Below are 17,686 nucleotides of genomic sequence, written 5' to 3' on the forward strand. Positions count from 1 at the left end.
ATTGGTGTGCCGCGTGGGGTTCCTGACGAATACAAATTAGTCAATCAGGTAGCAGGAGGATTTGAGTCCTTGTTTTGTTGGTGGTGTACGATTAACAAAAATGTAGACAGAATCAACTACATCCATTACAATGTTCAAAAACTGGGGAACTGGACACAGAGTGGATTTGAAGCAGTTCACAATCAATTATCAGCAACCTCCCTTATGGCGTTCCAGAACAGAATAGCCGTGGACATGCTGTTGGCAGAGAAGGGAGGGGTTTGTTCCATGTTTGGGGAAGGGTGTTGTACTTTTATCCCCAATAACACAGCTGCTGATGGAAGCCTCACCAAAGCCATAGAGGGACTTAGAACTCTCAATGGCAAGATGAAGGAACACTCTGGTGTCGACACGTCCATGTGGGATTCCTGGATGAATACCTTTGGCAGGTATAGAGGCTTAGTAACCTCATTTTTGGTGTCAATTGCAGTTTTCTCTGCAATCATGAGTTTGTGTGGATGTTGTTGTATACCCTGTCTGCGTTCTCTTGTTAATCGTCTGATCACCACAGCAATCTCACCTTTGGAGGAAAACATGGCTCAAATGCATCCTTTGCTTGCTCCTGACGACTACACTGACGACGACAGTGACAATTTTGACCTAGACATATAGACATGATCTCCAAATGTAAACATATTTGTGCTCATAAGAATGAACTGACAACTAAAAATCAATATGAAGAAGTTGATACAGCGATATGAGATTTTGAGCAAATATGTGATAAACAGGAGGGAAATGTTAGAATAATGTATATAATTTATCTCATATTTACTCTTTTTATATTCCTTTATTCTTTGTAGCATGGCCATGTTAATGTTTATATCTGTATGAAGTGTATTACTATGTTTTAAGTTCTTTTTTAGGCAGACGAAACCAGCAGGGGGACCACCAGAGTGTTGGTGGGAGCCATTTGAGCAGGATGCGACCTCTGAATGACAATAAGAATGACACTGGTTGTTATCTTCAAAGGAGAGGATGCCCTAAAACAGATTAGAATGACTGTGTCACTTTTTTATTGGTTCATGCCAGATGTTGTTTTACTGTTGTCTTTCTGCCCCCCATCCCTTAGAAAAATAAATGTAAACAGGGACTGCCCTAAATAAAAAGGGGGTTCGGCAGAGAAATCCTGGGAGCGGATAGACTTTGTATCGAGCACATCTCTGTCCGTTCTCCTCGCGAGTAAAAAATATAAACTGTTGTCTTCTCCTTTTTGAGTGTGTTTGAATGTTCTAGGTTGCCTGAACCTGACAGCTAGCTGCATGGAGATTCACAGCAACCTATTTTTACATTTAAATTCCCTTGAGAAAAGGAGGCATATTTTAAAAAAAGCTTCCATTGAGCTGATTGAGGTTATTTATTATTTAAATGATCTAATTGTTAACCATGGTGACTGGGAGGATCGATGGTGCTTTAAGCATTTGCACTTTTATGGCAACTCATAAAGAAATGTTAAAATCATTCATTAACCATCTTATCAACAAAGCAATCTACCTAGAAACCCCTTTGGCTAACTTTACCATAAAGTGACTCACTGCATTCAGGAATAAATGAAGGCAACTTCCTGTCGGGAACAAGGCTTGGCTTTTATTGTTGTTTGTTTGGGGTCGGGTGGGCCAGACAGCAGCTGGCGACTCCAGGATCTGGACCAGGAACCATCTTTAATTTGAATCTAAACAAATGACCAGTAGTATGTGCATTATTTTACTCCTATCTACAACATGTAGTTGAGAAATATCAAACAACTTACTACTATAATAAATAAAGGACATTTTTGTTTTTTTAACAAATTTTTTTGTTCTTAGGCAACTGATAATTTGCAAAGCAAGGCTCATATTTCATTAATAAAGGTCAACGTTTGGAAAGTGACTGTTGGGTAATTTTCTCTGTCATCGCTGAATATTCAGTAGATGCCAACACTAAATAACATTTATTATTAACCATTCTTGGTAAGTATTCTATTCAACATTTCATTTTGCAGAATGTGATTGTAGTTTGAAAACTTAATGCGATTAAAATCAGACACATTTACAGTGAAAATTTGTGAAGCGACCACTGGAGACGTCTGGAAACGCTTTAACATCTGTGGTTCTGTTTGAGGTTAAAATTAGAAGGGAAAAAGATGCATTTATAGACAAAAACTTTACATTGTTAAATATTACTGCCACTGATGGTGGAATGTTAGTTAGCATGGGGTCCAGTCAGTGTGGGCTAACGGTGGCAGTGACGGTTGTGGTTGTAGGATTTATTACATCGCGCTCTCTTATGCAGCGCATGTTCCCAGTGCTGAAAACACACTGTAGTGGCCACAACACAATGATAACCAGCAGCACCATGAGCACGAGGAAGAGCACCATCCTCTTCCAGTCTGCCAGCCGATCCAGCCAGCCTAAGCTTTGAGATCGGGTCTGGACAGGAGCGTCCACTGTCTTGCTTGCACCAATGTCAATGCAAATGCAGAAGGTGGAAGGGCTGTCGGCCGTGTCCGAGTCGGTGCTCTGCCCGGAGCTTTTGTAGCACAGCTTCTGACCATCCAGCCAAACAGACTCCTCTTTCTGCTGGTGGCTGGGCAGTGTGCAGAGGACCTCACGACTCGTGGTCAGGGCGGGAGGCCCCTCCTCGGGCAGCATTGTAGGGTGACGGCAGAAGGGACAGGAGAGGCGGTTGTTGCCGCTGTCATCGTCCTGGTGGTCTTCTGAGATGACCATGAGGCGAGAGAGGCACTCCAGGCAAAAGGTGTGAGTGCACTCCAACACTTTGGGTGTTTTGAAGACATTATCGTAGGTGTTGTAGCAGATGGAGCACTCTGGCTGACTGGTGGTTGATACCTTCTTTTGCGGCTCTCCAGCAGTGTTGTGGGTGGAGGCCTGCATGTGCCAAATCTGTGGAGGCTGTTCCATCTTCACAAATATAGACCTACTGTCTCCCTCGTCAAGTCTCCTCCAGCCTCCACGGGCTTTTCCTTTCCCTCTTTGCCTCTCCTTAATGTTTGGATCACCTGAAAAGAGAATTAAATGAATGTCAATGTCAGACAGATAATTTTCCCATTCCAGTATCTTCCTCCTGCTGCTTTGAAGACAAGTGAGGATCGAGAGAAAATTGTTATTCTGGTCTTGCAGAACAATGATCCAAAGACTTGAGTTAATCAGTGCACATTTTCTAAATGTTGAACTTTGAACAATCTTTTTTTTTACCTCATTATTTTACAAAACAGTATTTTGGTCAGTGAGTATTCTCATCATGAGTGTGATACAGGAAGAGTTTTAGGTTTACGCAGGCAGCATCAATAAGTGCAAACTAATGAGTCACTTTTGGAGGGGGCGTATGTCCAGTGGGTATAGAACGAGTCATTGTTTGGATGGACTGTGGGTTCCTATGGGAAAAGTAGTAGATTTCATAATAGGTCTCTCTGATCTGGTTATGGGACAAGCTGCTTTCAAGAATCCGTGAACTGGTAAAAACATTTTGCTGCTGTAATGATTGATCCTCTTCATGATCCGAGCTTGAGGTCGATGGAGTCCTCACTGTGACTCACTGTAAACAGTTATGCAAGTCTTGTGTGCAGCAATCTGTGATTCTGCTCCCGTTAGGGTTCAGGGAATTTAAAAAAATGACAGATGACATTTTTTTTATCAGCCGGTGACAACACAAAATATGTTATACAACCTACAATTAAGCAAGAAAACAACTCTAGGTCTCTGCTCCTGCTGACTTTTAGTCAGGATTTCTTTCTAAGCTCTATTTCAAAAAGCACAAAACAGTTAACAGACTGATCGGTCCCCGTGTTCTCATTTGCTTTTCAACATGCTAACATGATATGGAAAGGCTTTGTGGCGCTGCATAGTTGCTATAGAGCATCTTGTTAAATGTAACTTACAGCACTTCCAAAGGTTGATCACTAACTGCAGAACTAGCCCTTATGTAACGCATGGCCGTAAACATGTCAATTTAATGGAGACAAGAATATTCTGGATCTCATCATGGCGTCTTACCAGTGTTGAATGTTGTTTTCATGGTATAATAGGTCAGGATTGTAAAGTCATGAATGGCAGTTTGCATTTAATAACCTCTAAGGTAGTGTGCAAATGTGCACCGGCTGGTTCAGAGCTCGTTGGTCCACTTTGGGTTAACAAAGGTGCTTCACAGGGCGAGTTACCTTTTGTGGCCCTACCTGCTGCAGGGTGCTTTGTCAATGTGGTGGTTTGAGTATACAGAACACAAACTTTACATCATATAAGCTGCACAAGCTTCACAAAAGCTGCTGGACCAGGATATGGTCACCAGAACTTTGAATAGCACAGTTTTGAAGACCATGTTATTACCTGGTAATAACCTGGCTGCTTCTGTTGAGGGCCGAGTACCAGAGGCTATTAATGTGAAAGGACTGTGTGTGTTTGGGATTATGGATGCACAAAACACAGGTGTTCTGTCTGTGGCCTCTGGGCCGCTCTTACCCCAGTACTCCCATCTTCACAAAGTCTCTGCTTGTTCTCCGTCTAATCGCTCCATCTAACCTTGAAATTCCTGTGCAGTCGACTCTCGCTTCATCTCTGCCGGATTCAAACATGTTTTAGCGGGATGAGGACAGATTTTCCTAAATAATTGCACCTTTCTTATCAGTTAAAACCCTCCCTCATTGCTGATCAAGACTTCATTTTACCTCCTTAAATTGGAATTCCATTATTTACTGAAGTTGTTTACAGATATCTCCCGTTCACGGGTGTATCTAGATAAGTATGAACTTTATTAGCCCCAGCTCACAGAGGAATTACTCAAAGGTGCTGAACGTTTGAAGAAACATTCAAATATTTAGTCATTTCTCATTTTCAAATGAGGCTGCAACAGTGTGCTCATTGCAGCTTCACAAAATAAATAGGAAAATAGAAGCACACTTAATAACTGGAATAAGATCTATAAAGTGGACCTTGTTGTGGTATTCTTTGTCATTTGGCTAATGTAAAGATTTTGTTCAAGTCATGTAACTTAACTGGGTACAACCTTCATTGCCTTGGGCCCTTCTTCCCCATTCTTTTTCATGCTTTAACTATTAGAATATTCATAATATTGGATTAGCTAGGATTTACCCTTCACAACCATGACGGTCTATGTTAGTTCAGATATTTTGTGGCTCCAATCATTCACAGGACAAAATTTTGAAAGCCACAAGCTATTTTACCTGCACCATGAGCATCAAGCAAATGACAACCGACTGAAAACCCGATAACGCCACAGCCTCATTATGTCAGGAGCCTACCAGGCGTAAGCATTTTTGGCGCCAGCCTGATGTAGTACTTTGTTGTACGCCTAACGATAACAAAATACCAATTCAAATATGACAACAGTGAGTTGGAATACTCACCTAAAACCACCACATTTGAAGCCCGTTGTTTCACCTCGCCGATAAACAAACCCTTGTAAATTCATAGCCCCATGTGTAAAACAGCACACAGGCTGGGCCGAATGCTGGTGTGACCTCTGACCTGTGAGGTCCACATGTGTGGCAGAGCTTCCGGGTTCATAGTTTTTAATCTGCGTGTTGGTCAGAGGTAACAGACCGAATGCACTTCTCAGCTCTCTGGCTAAATTCCTGATCATCTTATCTACCCTACAGATGAAAAACTGTTTTTTCTGTTTACAACACAATCTAGCAGTGTGCTAAATGTTTCAGAATGACGTCACAGCGTGATGAGAATAACAGGTTTTTCTAATGCCAGTAGCTCGTGACGGGTAATATTAGGTCATGTTTGCTACCATTAGTTGGATAGAGATCACTGATTGGCTGTTCCTGCAGCGGTGCAGCCGTTACAGTATGTTTCATTGAGGACTTAATGTTTTGTGTGTTTTTCTACTGCATAATGTGTTCCTTATCAAACTAATGATACCAAATGAGATTCCAGTTTCTAGAGGAGTCATCATAGGAGGGTTAAAGGATGACTTATTGAGGAACCATGAGCAGCCCTGGTGGAGGTCTCTGTTCTGTTAATGCTGACTCATTAATACTACCAGCCTTTTTCTGAAATGTCTTCAGTTAACAGACTGCTAGTCAAAGGTACCTGGTAGGCTCCAATTGATTTGCAAATGTGGTCAACACCTGAAACAGCAGGTAACTGTGGGGAGAGGGGGCACACGTTAGACTTGGGTATTCTGTCTGGGATCCTGACACGATAGGTATGAATGTGGGGGGTTGAGGTAGAGCTGAGAGCTGAGAACTCGTCTGCTCTGCTGCTGAAGCAAAGGCCTGATGGTCCAGAATAAAACGTTTGTATTCTGGGTCACCTTTCCTTGTTTTGTTCAGTATAGATACACGTGGGAAATGTAATGTACTCACTCACTGCTGCTGTAATACACACACACACACACACACACACACACACACACACACACACACACACACACACACACACACACACACACACACACAGTGTATTCTGATCATTTTTAAATATTTCTATATATGATGGTAGAGTTATGTGTTATTACAGCCGTAGGATGCATCTGTGTCAACCCCTGTCTTCCCCCCACCCCCATCTCTTCCCTTCTGTAACTCCAACGGTTCAAGGCAGACCACCAACCCCCAACAACGACGCTCAGCATGTCCTCGTTGACGTAACAAAAGCGACCATTTACATGTGATGAAAGGTGTGAAATTAAAACGTTCTGGTCCCAGCAAACGTTCTGGGAGCAGCAAAGCTTCCGGTCAGACAGCTCAGCCACGGGCAGAAAAGTGTTAACTGTGGAGGGTACCCATCACAACTACATGTCAGCGTCTGGCTTTAGGATGGGAAAGACCAAATGTCCCTCCTGCTCACGCAGCAGCCGACTGTTTTTGTACTGAGAAATACATCCGCCAAAACAAAACCTGTCCAGGGTAAAACAAGGCCATCCACGTACTTTGGTGGCTAAACTCACAGGTCATACAATGTACATCATGTTTGTGCCATAGTCAAATATTAACTCAGTAAGTCCTTGCTTATCCCAGAAAGCCAGCATGAGTGAGGTCCTGGAACCTACCTTAACGTTAATTCACCATTTGTCACTGCTATCATTGTTTTACTGACCTGTCCCACTGACCTACTGGTGCACAAAGTACGCCTGAACGTCACGACGCCCAGCAGCAGTTGTCAGTCGTGTTCCAACGGCTCACATTTCTTGTGTAGAGCTAAGATAGTTTTCAGCCCTGAGCCCCTTTGTGTTGGGCTCAGCTGTGTGTACCCAACTCCACCACCGTTCACAAGGCTGTCCTACCTGTTTTCACTCTGAAACTTGATCTGCCTGCTGCTGCTGACAATTTAACTGAACAACTTTAAAACCACATGTTGTGATGGACGTGAGAAGCAAACCTGCAGTTTTCTATTTACCTCTATTTAGATGCAACTGAAAAAACCTTATTTGTCACAGATGAATCCACTGAACTGGAGTTAACTTTTATTGTTATCAGCTGAAGGAAAGTTGCAGACACATGTTAAAGTTTAACACACATCAAAACTACAGGTCAGCGTCGCCCTGACCTGTAGTTGTGATGTGTAAAGACAGTAAAAGCTGTCTTAAGTCTGGCCTCATCACAACGGCTAAGAACAACAGAAACACTCAAACCAACATAAAAAGCAATGTTTCAGTTTACCTGTTGACTGGAGAAGATGTGAAACGATCCTCTTTAACTCCTATCACTCCCTTTGCGCTCAAAAACGCATTTTTCTGGAGTCAAGAGTCATTTGACTTCTGAAATGCTGCTTTAATTACAGCTGTGGCTGAGCTGAGGTCCTCCTCTGTTCTGAACACTACAGCCTCAGGTGTGTGTGTGTGTGTGTGTGTGTGTGTATGTGTGTGTGCGTGCGTGCGTGCGTGCGTGTGTGTGTGTGTGTGTGTGTGTGTGTGTGTGTGTGTGTGTGTGAGGATGGGTGTGTCCTCTGAGGTTGTCTAAATGCTCTCTGTGTCAGCTTTAAGACTTCCTTCCTCTGTGTCCGCTGGCTGATATCACCCAACCTGTTCTGTAAACTCTCTTTTTAGCACTTTATGCAAATGATTCAACCTTTCACTGCCTGGAGGTGGGGTGGAAGAGGGGGGCTGGGGGAGGGAGGTTGGGATGTTGGGAGGGAGGGTGGGAGGGGGTGTAGGGGAGCATCAAGGAGCAGATGACGCTTTCATGCCCATTCACCACTCCCTCTCTAATCTTCCTCTCTTTCCTCCTCATTCCACTCACCGACTCTCTCTCTCTCTCTCTCTCTCTCTCTCTCTCTCTCTCTCTCTCTCTCTCTCTCTCTCTCTCTCTCTCTCTGTCTCTCTCTCTCTCTCTCTCTCTCTCTCTCTCTCTCTCTGTCTCTCTCTCTCTCTCTCTCTCTCTCTCTCTCTCTCTCTGAAAGGGGTGTGGCTTACACAACAGTTTAAAGTAAATCAACATGAAAATTACAAGTGAAAAAAGATGTGGAGACATTTGAAAATATTCCAGAGCTACAATCAGCCTAAAAAACACACAACTTCTATCTTAGCTTTTCAATTTCTCAAGTTTACATTTAATTACATTTTCATTTATTCATCCACACATGATATAATTTAACAAAAACATGAAAAAATGAATGAAAACAAGAAACAAAATTCATCGTTGGTGATCTGCCCCTCATTCACAAGACCTGTCTTTTCTTTCTTCCTTCAACACACATTGGAACACAGCACAATGACACAGTTCCCTATATTTACTCTGCACAGTAGTTTCAATTGCTTTAATTATTTGCTTCAGGCTTTTTTGCTTCTTTGTCAAGCTTGTCCCATTAACCGGGTCTCGATAGCTTAATTTTTTATTTATATAATTGTAAAGATCTCTTATTGGCCAGTCTGCTGAGTCAGCACTGCATGTAAAGAATTCATTTAGTCTGTGATAAGGTAACAGGTGGAGACGCAGGGCCGTGTTCCCAGTGGACCGTGGATCTGTGATGTGAACAACCTGTTGTGTTTCTTCCTGGAATACAGTGTTCCTTGTCAGCATGACGCATGAAGAATACTGTAGGTGCAACTTTTTCATGTATGACTATTGAAAAGCCCCAGTTTCACTTATTTGGTTTCATGATGAGCCATTAGGGATTTTATTTTATTTGGCTAAGTACGGAGTAGTATGACATTTCTTCCTGAAAGTTCCTCAATATGTAACTAATAAACATAAAAATACAAGTTTATATCCACCTGGAAAACACTCCCACTTGCTAAGATAACCTGAAGGATGTGTGTTAGACGTTTTATTTAGTTACACATTTTATTTTATGGTTTTGACTAATGGGATTGAGCCATTAGCAGTAGCATGTCTCTGAGCTGTCTAACTCACCCAGTTATTTAGTAACCCAAACACAAATACTGCTGTATCATATCAGCCAAGTCATTTATTGGGCACTGGGCTGTGACGCCTTTGAGAAAGGAGCAGGAATACAAGAGAGGCGGCATTATTTCTGTGCCCGGAATCCATAATTTGGTTCCGTAATCAATATATCAGAGTTTTATTGGGCGTCGGGAAGTAATGACCTGCAGGGTATGTGATGGTGGTGATGACTGAGGGGGGGGGGGGGGCAAGTGAGCGTGGAAGCTGTGTGAGCCGGCAAGTCATGAAAGTCATGAAAATATTGACTGTCTCTCCTGGCAGCCCACATTTATCCCAACCCCAGAGAGCAAAACTGACACTTTCAACCTTTGTCTGCCAGCAAAGGACAGGAACCTGTGATCCCCTGTGGGTTTCAGGGTGGAGCACACGATGTAACAGGAGTTGTGTATCTACTGGTGATCTGACCCGCTGATTACAGTAGCATTTAGCAAGGCTTGGTTAGTGATGTTAGTGCTGTTTACGCTAACCTACCACCCCAACAAGATATAAACTCATCACAGCTGAGCAAAGTAGCAAAGATGGGAATGGGATGAGATTTTAACTGGGAGGAGGATCTTCAGGTTGTCTGTCTGTTAGGAGCACGCAAAACCTGCTCTGCATGTTGACATGGATCTGTTGCTAGATGCAGAGGAACCCATAAAATTACAAAGTGGATCTAGATGCTGGTTCTGAATTCTTTTTCGCTCTCAGCCTTTCGAAAAAAAAATAAAAAAAATTTGGCCTTTAAGTAGATTACACGTAAACAACAATGCAATTCTAAATTCAGGTTTTCACGGACAGAGACATTTTGTTTTCATGAGGCTGAATATTTCCTGGGTGTAGGTTTCTCTGGCGCTGTTCAGATTTATAAAGAGAATGTGTTCTCAGTTACACACTTGTTGTTGTCTTTGCTGACTGCCTCCAACCTCCCTGTTTGCCCTGTGAACCAAGAAACATCTGTTCCTCACTGCCTCCTAGTTTGCTGCATCTTAAACAGAAAAACAGTGAAATAACAATGATACAGTTCCTTCAGCTGCAGGCGATAATAAAGAAAAGTCTCAGGGTAAATATTTCTCAGGTTTTATGTAGGTCTTGAAGCTCTGCTGGTATTGACAGACAGAGTTCTACTGTATTATTGGACCTGCTGACTGGTACAAGGGAGAGGATGAGGCCATCTCACTGTACTTTTCCACCTTCCAGCGCCCATTGGCTTATCTACAATTCAAGAAACAGTATGACATCAGCTGCGATGATAACATCTGGCAATGACTCTTGATTTTGAAACTTTGCATTAAACAAAGGTTTCCTGTCTGCAGATTCGTAAACCAGGCGACAAAAGATCAGCGCTGACTGTGAGAGAGCTGAGCAGTGCGGTGGGGAGCGCTGAAGCCATTTTAGCACATGAGAAGTTCCTTCTGGGTTGAATGGGATGTTTTTCATACGACCATTTCAAACTTTATTTATACAGTCTTTCACACAAGCCAAACTATGGGCTTTACAAAAGAAATGCAGGCACCAAGCAGGAGGAATAGAGTACATATAGAAACACATTTCAGGCTTCAAACTTAAAGATAACAAACTGAAACTATTTTTCATGAATCAACAACATGTGAGACACAATCGTGAAGTGGAACCAAATTTATTCAACGTTTTATATTGTGTTTACAAATAAAAAACTGAAGTAGGATGTGCAAAAGTATTGGCCCCCTGTTCTCTCAGCTCAGCTAACCGACTCCAGGAGTTCCCTGATGACTTCTGAATGATCCAGTGTTGACCAAAATGACAACAATGACAAACAGAGTGCACCTGTGTGTCATTTGGTCTCACGTTTGCACATCCTACTTTTCAGTTTTGTATAAATTTGGTTCCACTTCACGATTGTGTCTCACATGTTGGAAAATGTTTTCAGTTTGTTGTCTTTAAGTTTGAAGCCTGAAATGTGGCAAAATGTCAACAAGTTTTTGGGGGGCCAATACTTTCGCAAGGCACTGTATATTTATGCATGTAGCATGTATAGGCAAGTATATGTGTGTGTTTGTATGTATATGTATGTGTTTATATGAATATGTACCATATATGTATACATAAATGTACTGTATGCGTATATCTCTCCACTTATATATTTGAATAAGCTCACTTGAAAAGTCTCACGCTGTCAACAACTCCACCCACAACCTGTCAATCAAGCGCCTAACCAATCACGGCGCATCTGCGTAAATCACGATCCTCTTTAACTCCTTTCATCACCTAAACAATATTGCGGAAGGCATCTGCTATGTTAGGAAAAGAAATAACTATACATGGACTATACATGGACAGTTTACATAATTTCAGAGTGTCATAACTGTTTCAACAATTTTCATGTTTTTTAGCAGAAAGTCCAAACAGCAGGAACCACACAGAAAACGGCAACAAATCCTGAGTGAAACTATCTGACTAACACCAACAGTCTGTCCAGCTGTGGTTTCCGTTTGAAACGGGACAATCGATGTAGTATCCAAAATGCTCCTCGGGCATCTGACAATAATGGTCTTTAAGTAACTATATACAGTTCTGTTCATGTATTCAGTTAACAGAACTATCACTTCTCTAAAATTTCTTTTCCACTTGCTCTTTTGACAGGTGCCTTTTCCTTTAACGTTAGCTCCTTTCCCAATCGCACCATTAGTTATCTTTCTTTCTCCGGTTAGCCTGCTAACATTCACCTACGGCTTCGCAATGCCCGCCCAGCACAATCCATGATTTGCCAACTCAAAGTCATTACATCACCACGTTGATTTTTGACTACATTGGGTGTGCTTGGTTTATAATACTAATACATTTGTTTTTATATGTTTGGTATGAAGTCTGATATTATTGTTTTATCGTGGAATTTCCACAGGTTCCCGCTAGTATGTATATATAAGTGTGTACGTCTCTGCGTATATATACAGTACAGTATATGTGTGTGCTGGCAGAAAGTAAGACTGAGTATGCATGAGAGGTGCGGAAAAAAATAAAATTACAAACTGTATGAATGTTTCATTTCCTGACTGAATTTTTGCTCAAACGCAATTAAACTTAGAGATGAATAAAAGCAGGAATAATAATATGAATGGAGATGAGCTAAAGTGAGGATGAAAAGAAAATACAGAATACTGTAGTAATTTTCAAAACTGAGTTAAGGTAGCAGACATCAAATATCAAACCATTTAGAAGACAATGCTTCAAAGGAAGAGCAGAGGGTCAAGGTGAAAACGAGTTTCTTTTGTCTGGAAGGAGATTTATAGTTAAATGGATATGATTTAAGCTTTTGTTCAAAGATCTATAAGTAGAGTATTTATAGTTTGGGGCTGGAACTGATGAAAGCAGCGCCCCAAACTTTTCTGGCACCTCTGAAGACCTCAACTAGCAGAGGAGGATCTCAGGTGTCTTGATGGGAGGAAGGGATAAGTTTGGCCCAACAGGTTTATCAGGAGTTTTATTGATAAAGAGGAACTAGAAGTAGATTGTAGATGTGGTCAGAAGATGAATAACATGGAATAACATGCTCTGTCCTCTTGGTTAATACTCCAGATACAGAATAATTTGAATCCACTGAAATCTCTCAATGTTTTTTGCTCCATTATTTTTGTATAGCCAAAATCATCACTATTATTATTTGTCAGTGAAATATTGGTAGGGCAATTGATATTAAAGATGTCATATTTCTCACCTCCCTCATTGTAACCCCATGTCACCTCAACTTCCATCCATCCCATTGGCTTAAAGAATGCTAATATTTGGTATTGGTTCAATCATCTATCTGCAGACAAAAGACAAATATAGTGACGCCCGACAGGTGAGGCTCAAACAGACTTTAAGACAAAGCTGGTAAGCCTGCACGTATTGATTCACAACGTTTATTTTGGAGCCAGTGACCTGCTTTACTTAACGGTAACTCATTTTTGGTTATCAAGTCATCTTTATGGCCCAGCAGGACACCAGTCACGTTTTCCAGCTTATCGGAGCTCCTCTTACTGCAGTGCTCTGTGTTTCCTTGCCAGGTTGTATTTTTGGAACAAGGAAGTAAACCTCTCTGTTAATCGTAATATCTTGACGATCACATGACTGTTAAATAATGACCTGGACCATTATGTGCAGTTTTTCCAGAAGCCTTAAGGTAGAATCAGATTGAAGCACTTATGTTTAATAAAGGTTATCACATGTTGCCTGAATGGCTGTTCAGCTCAGACAAACAGCATTCTTTATATTCACTTCTTTTTAAAAACGATCTTTTGCTCACAAGGACATTGAAACCATTACAGGACAGTCTTATCATTTCCCCTGGTCAAACCCATCTGAACAACAGAGAGGGAACAAAAGCCCTCGACCTTCTGTGTGAAAATACATTCTGAAGGTCAACTGAAGTTAAAATGAGGCCCCAGGCTCCGGTGCTATATATTCTCTTCACGCTGCTTTTCCACCCACCACAGTTGTGCAGCCTCTCACAGATAAACCAAAGAGAGGAAATAACATATAGTGAAGAATTTTTTTTAAAAACCCAACAACTTAATTTTAAAGTGACATCACCCAAGCATTCTCTTACCTCTGAATAAAGTTCAGAATTAATACCTGCAGAAATGAGGGACATGACGATATTGATGGTGTGTGTGGTTTGTAATGAAAGGAATCTCTGCGGGGTTAAAAACCGTTGTCTGCTGCTGTGGATAAATATCAGAAGTCAGTGATTGAGGTGACATGATAACGTCCATATAATCTGGAACCAGTGACTTTTCATGCTTGATATTACGAAACTTGAAGGCTTTGTCGGGCCTCTTTGCAGGGAACATTTTTTCTACATCTTCGGCACCACAGGAACAGTAGGCTGTAACAGCATTGGAGGAACCTGAGTGTAAACACTGACTGATCCAGACTGAAGTGTCCATTGTCTGGTTGAACCAACATTTCCTCGTGACACCTGCTAAAGCAGCAGGTCTAGACTTCTAGACGGCACTCTTTATGTAAATGTATTTCAACAGTCCACATTGAGCAAGGCCTTATCAACAGGTGCAGCTCCAGGACTTTAATGCTGGGTAGGCTAAGGTTATTTTGGGTGGACATTTTAATTACACAAGTTAATATTGTTTGACTTACAGTGATGAGTTCGAATTCATGCTAAGCCTGAAATGACTGATATCACTCTGTGTATAGAACAACAACCTTGTCTGGCTGATTACCACACGTCAATGATAATTTTCAATATATAGAGATTTACCATATATAACCAGAGAGCATGCATTTATTATAAGACTCATACAGAAGTGTGGTGGAGGAATCATTTCAAAATTACACTTACAATCTCATTAATCATGATTACTTCAACTTAACAATCTCATAACGTGATGATGTTAAGCCACCACTGAAACAACTTTGAATGTCAGACGTGTGACATCCAGAAGTGCACCTATACCCCCCTAGGTTCCTGACCTAGCACTGGTGCTCTTTATGGGCACCACTGCAAGGTGCCCAAGGTTTGGCTGGGTAATTGGTCCCGTGGAAATGCAGACAAACATTTACGACTCTGACCCCACCTCTTGACTTTGTCTCAATAATAAACAGATTTCTAGATTTGAGACCTAGAGGATCAATATACACTCACAACATCAGTCCAGATTTTCCCAAAAAGTCCACAAATAACCGACAAACTCCATGTTGTTTGTCCAGACATAGTCACAAAATATTTGTTGTTGTACAGTATGTTGAGCAGTGTTGACTCTGTTTTACTAACCACCAGCCTGCTCACATCAATGCAGACTTCTTACTGGCTGTGTTAATACACACAGAAAAGTAGGTAAATGTAGGCATTTCATTCCTGGAGAAACTTCACTGGATAGATCGTCTCAGAGAATCTCCAGAACCGTCAGTCCACATATACCGAGTGGGAAGTCGGAATCTTCAGCAGCCTCATGAGGTAATAAATTCAGACATTGTTTAACACCTGGGTAGCCTGAGGGGCCCTTATGGTCTCATGGCTTCAGGCATTGCAATGAACTTGTGGTCATATTATGATAAGGAGGTTCTTGCATTTTCTAAATAACTTTGATAATTATTCCTGCAAATACTTTAATTATGGCCCAAATACATTCTAGGATCTTTATTCTTTCTGTTGATATCATGTCCTCAATGCCTCAATCCAACAACACGTCACACCAGGGCAGCGTTCCATTTCATATTGGATGGTTGTTAATACATGAACAGAAGTGGCAGCGTACAGGGATGTGAAAAAGTATTTGCCCCTTTTCTGATTTCTTCTATTTCTTTTTTTTTGACATATTTATCAAACTTGTTGAAAATACTTCAGATCATCAACAACAATAATCAGAGTCAACAGGTTTTAAATGGTGATTTCATTTATTAAGCATTAAAAGCTATCTGGCAGCGCAGTGGGTACCGCTGTCGCCTAATGTTCTCCCCGTGCCTGCGTGGGTTCTCTCTGGGTTCTCCGGCTTCCTCCCACCTCCAAAAACATGCGCTTCAGGTTAACTGGCCGTTCCAAATTGCCCGTAGTCTGTGATTGTGTGAGTGTTTAACTGCGTCTCTGTGTGGCCCCGCAGTGCACTGGCGTCGCGCACAGAGTTTCCCCCGCCTCATGCCCCCAGTCAGCTGGGATAGGCTCCAGCTCCCCATAACCCATGACAGCAGATGAAGCAAGTGTTTGACAATGCATGAATGAATGAATGGAATTATTGTTTAAAAGCTACATTTTATGTGTACACTTGCATTATGTTTTTCCTAAATTAAAGCTTTTTTTTATGATCTGAAACAGTTACGTTTGGTAAACAAGCAAATCATAAATATGAGGGGGGGAAATACTTTTTTCACAGCAGCAGACATAGGGTGCAAAGACAGTGAGTGGAATGTAAATGGGAGAAACTAATGGCGAAGTAACTTTCACCCTCATCCATGTTGTTCACAATTATAGATTTTATGTGACTGAATCCAGCCTGGACTGAGATCCTACCAGTGTGTGCTGGTCAGAGGCCTACAGGACAGTACGTCACTTTCTGGTGTGTTATATTCTGCTATACAGGAAGGTGCTTCTTCATGCAGCCACAGAACACCACTCCCATAGAGATAACAGTATCCACCATTACTGTGTTGATGAGACAGAGGTTACGCCGGATGACTTCAGCTGAACCCTGACCAAACCCTCAACTCATGCTTCATGAGTCACTGACACTTTTATTTCGAGTTTGAGTTGGGCTGCTGCACATCAGACCAAATTTTAGTCACTGGTATTTTTCTTTATTGTGGTGATGGTTGATGCCTTCAGGCTATATTTTTGTTTGACTATATAAAAGTGACAGTGAATTCGGTTTGAAGCAAACAGGAAATGGGTTGGTATGTTTTCCCATCAACGACTCTGCAGCCACGCAGCATCACCCAATCAGACAGTTCTGATCATATTCTGAGAGCTTTCATGGAGCTGGAGCGAGGCCTAGCAGCAACATGGAGGAAGAATACAGCAAAGGATCGTAGCAGTCTGTTAAAAGTTAAATTGTGTTGAAGTAGATCAGTATTCAATTGAATTGTATTTTTTATTTGGTAGAAATTCTAAAAACTATTTTACTCCTACAATGTTTTTTGTGATTTGTTGGATTTGACATTTCCGGGATTTGTGAATTTGAAGATTCAATTAGTTGATTTGACAAGATTCTAATCTGATCTTGAAAAATGTGTTATTATAAATTATTTCAGCTGAAGTGAGACTGTGAATCAAAGGTCGAATAACAGCTATCAGCAGCTGTGATTTTCCACCTAATACAGCTAATATTTCTGTATCAGTACAATATGGTAGTAACACATACTACAGTGTATCTGAGATGTCGATGCGTCGTTATAACAGTCTATGGCAAGCCTTCGAGTATCTGTTAGTGGAAGCACGTGGAGACAGCGCCCCCATGTGGCGGTAATAAGCTCGCATGACACAAAGTCATATCCTGATCATAATTCTGGTCATCCATTTCAACAGGCTCCACACATCCAGCATCAGTTCAAAGGTGAAGATATGTAGAAGGACTGTGAGCATCCACAGAGGGGCTGAGCCTGAGAGACTCAGCGCAGGGAAAAGAAACTGACAACTGAATCCAATGTTCAGGTGCTGTGTAGCTACAGATAGATAAACTGCACAGGGATTCTTTGTATGTCCCGGGTGGACATAAAGAGAGGTCAGAGGTCAGAAGGCCATGTCCAAGATGTATGTTGTTGTTTTTTTACACCACAAGAGTTTTCTTTTAAATGTTGTTGTACATTGTGTATGACAATAATATATTTCTACTCTAATAT

At 41.5% G+C, this 17,686-nt stretch overlaps 1 protein-coding gene across 5 annotated transcripts; it reads right to left on the bottom strand.

Moving 5' to 3' along the window:
* Nucleotides 1–1,377: 1,377 nt before the first annotated feature.
* Nucleotides 1,378–7,993, bottom strand: LOC137611886 (RING finger protein 223). 5 transcript variants are annotated; one of them, XM_068340040.1, is made up of 3 exons: nt 7,658–7,993; nt 4,491–4,586; nt 1,378–3,034 (listed from the first exon to the last, which is right to left on the bottom strand). In XM_068340040.1, the coding sequence occupies exon 3, from the start codon at nt 2,934–2,936 to the stop codon at nt 2,238–2,240; it is 699 nt and encodes a 232-aa protein (XP_068196141.1). In that variant the 5' UTR covers nt 2,937–3,034; nt 4,491–4,586; nt 7,658–7,993; the 3' UTR covers nt 1,378–2,237. The 5 variants fall into 5 exon arrangements, with proteins under 5 accessions (XP_068196141.1, XP_068196150.1, XP_068196132.1 ...); XM_068340049.1 differs by lacking the exon at nt 7,658–7,993 and adding an exon at nt 5,396–5,585; XM_068340031.1 differs by lacking the exon at nt 4,491–4,586.
* Nucleotides 7,994–17,686: the final 9,693 nt, after the last annotated feature.

This window comes from Antennarius striatus, chromosome 2 (genome assembly GCF_040054535.1).
Source record: "Antennarius striatus isolate MH-2024 chromosome 2, ASM4005453v1, whole genome shotgun sequence".
NCBI classification, from domain to species: Eukaryota; Metazoa; Chordata; class Actinopteri; order Lophiiformes; family Antennariidae; genus Antennarius; species Antennarius striatus.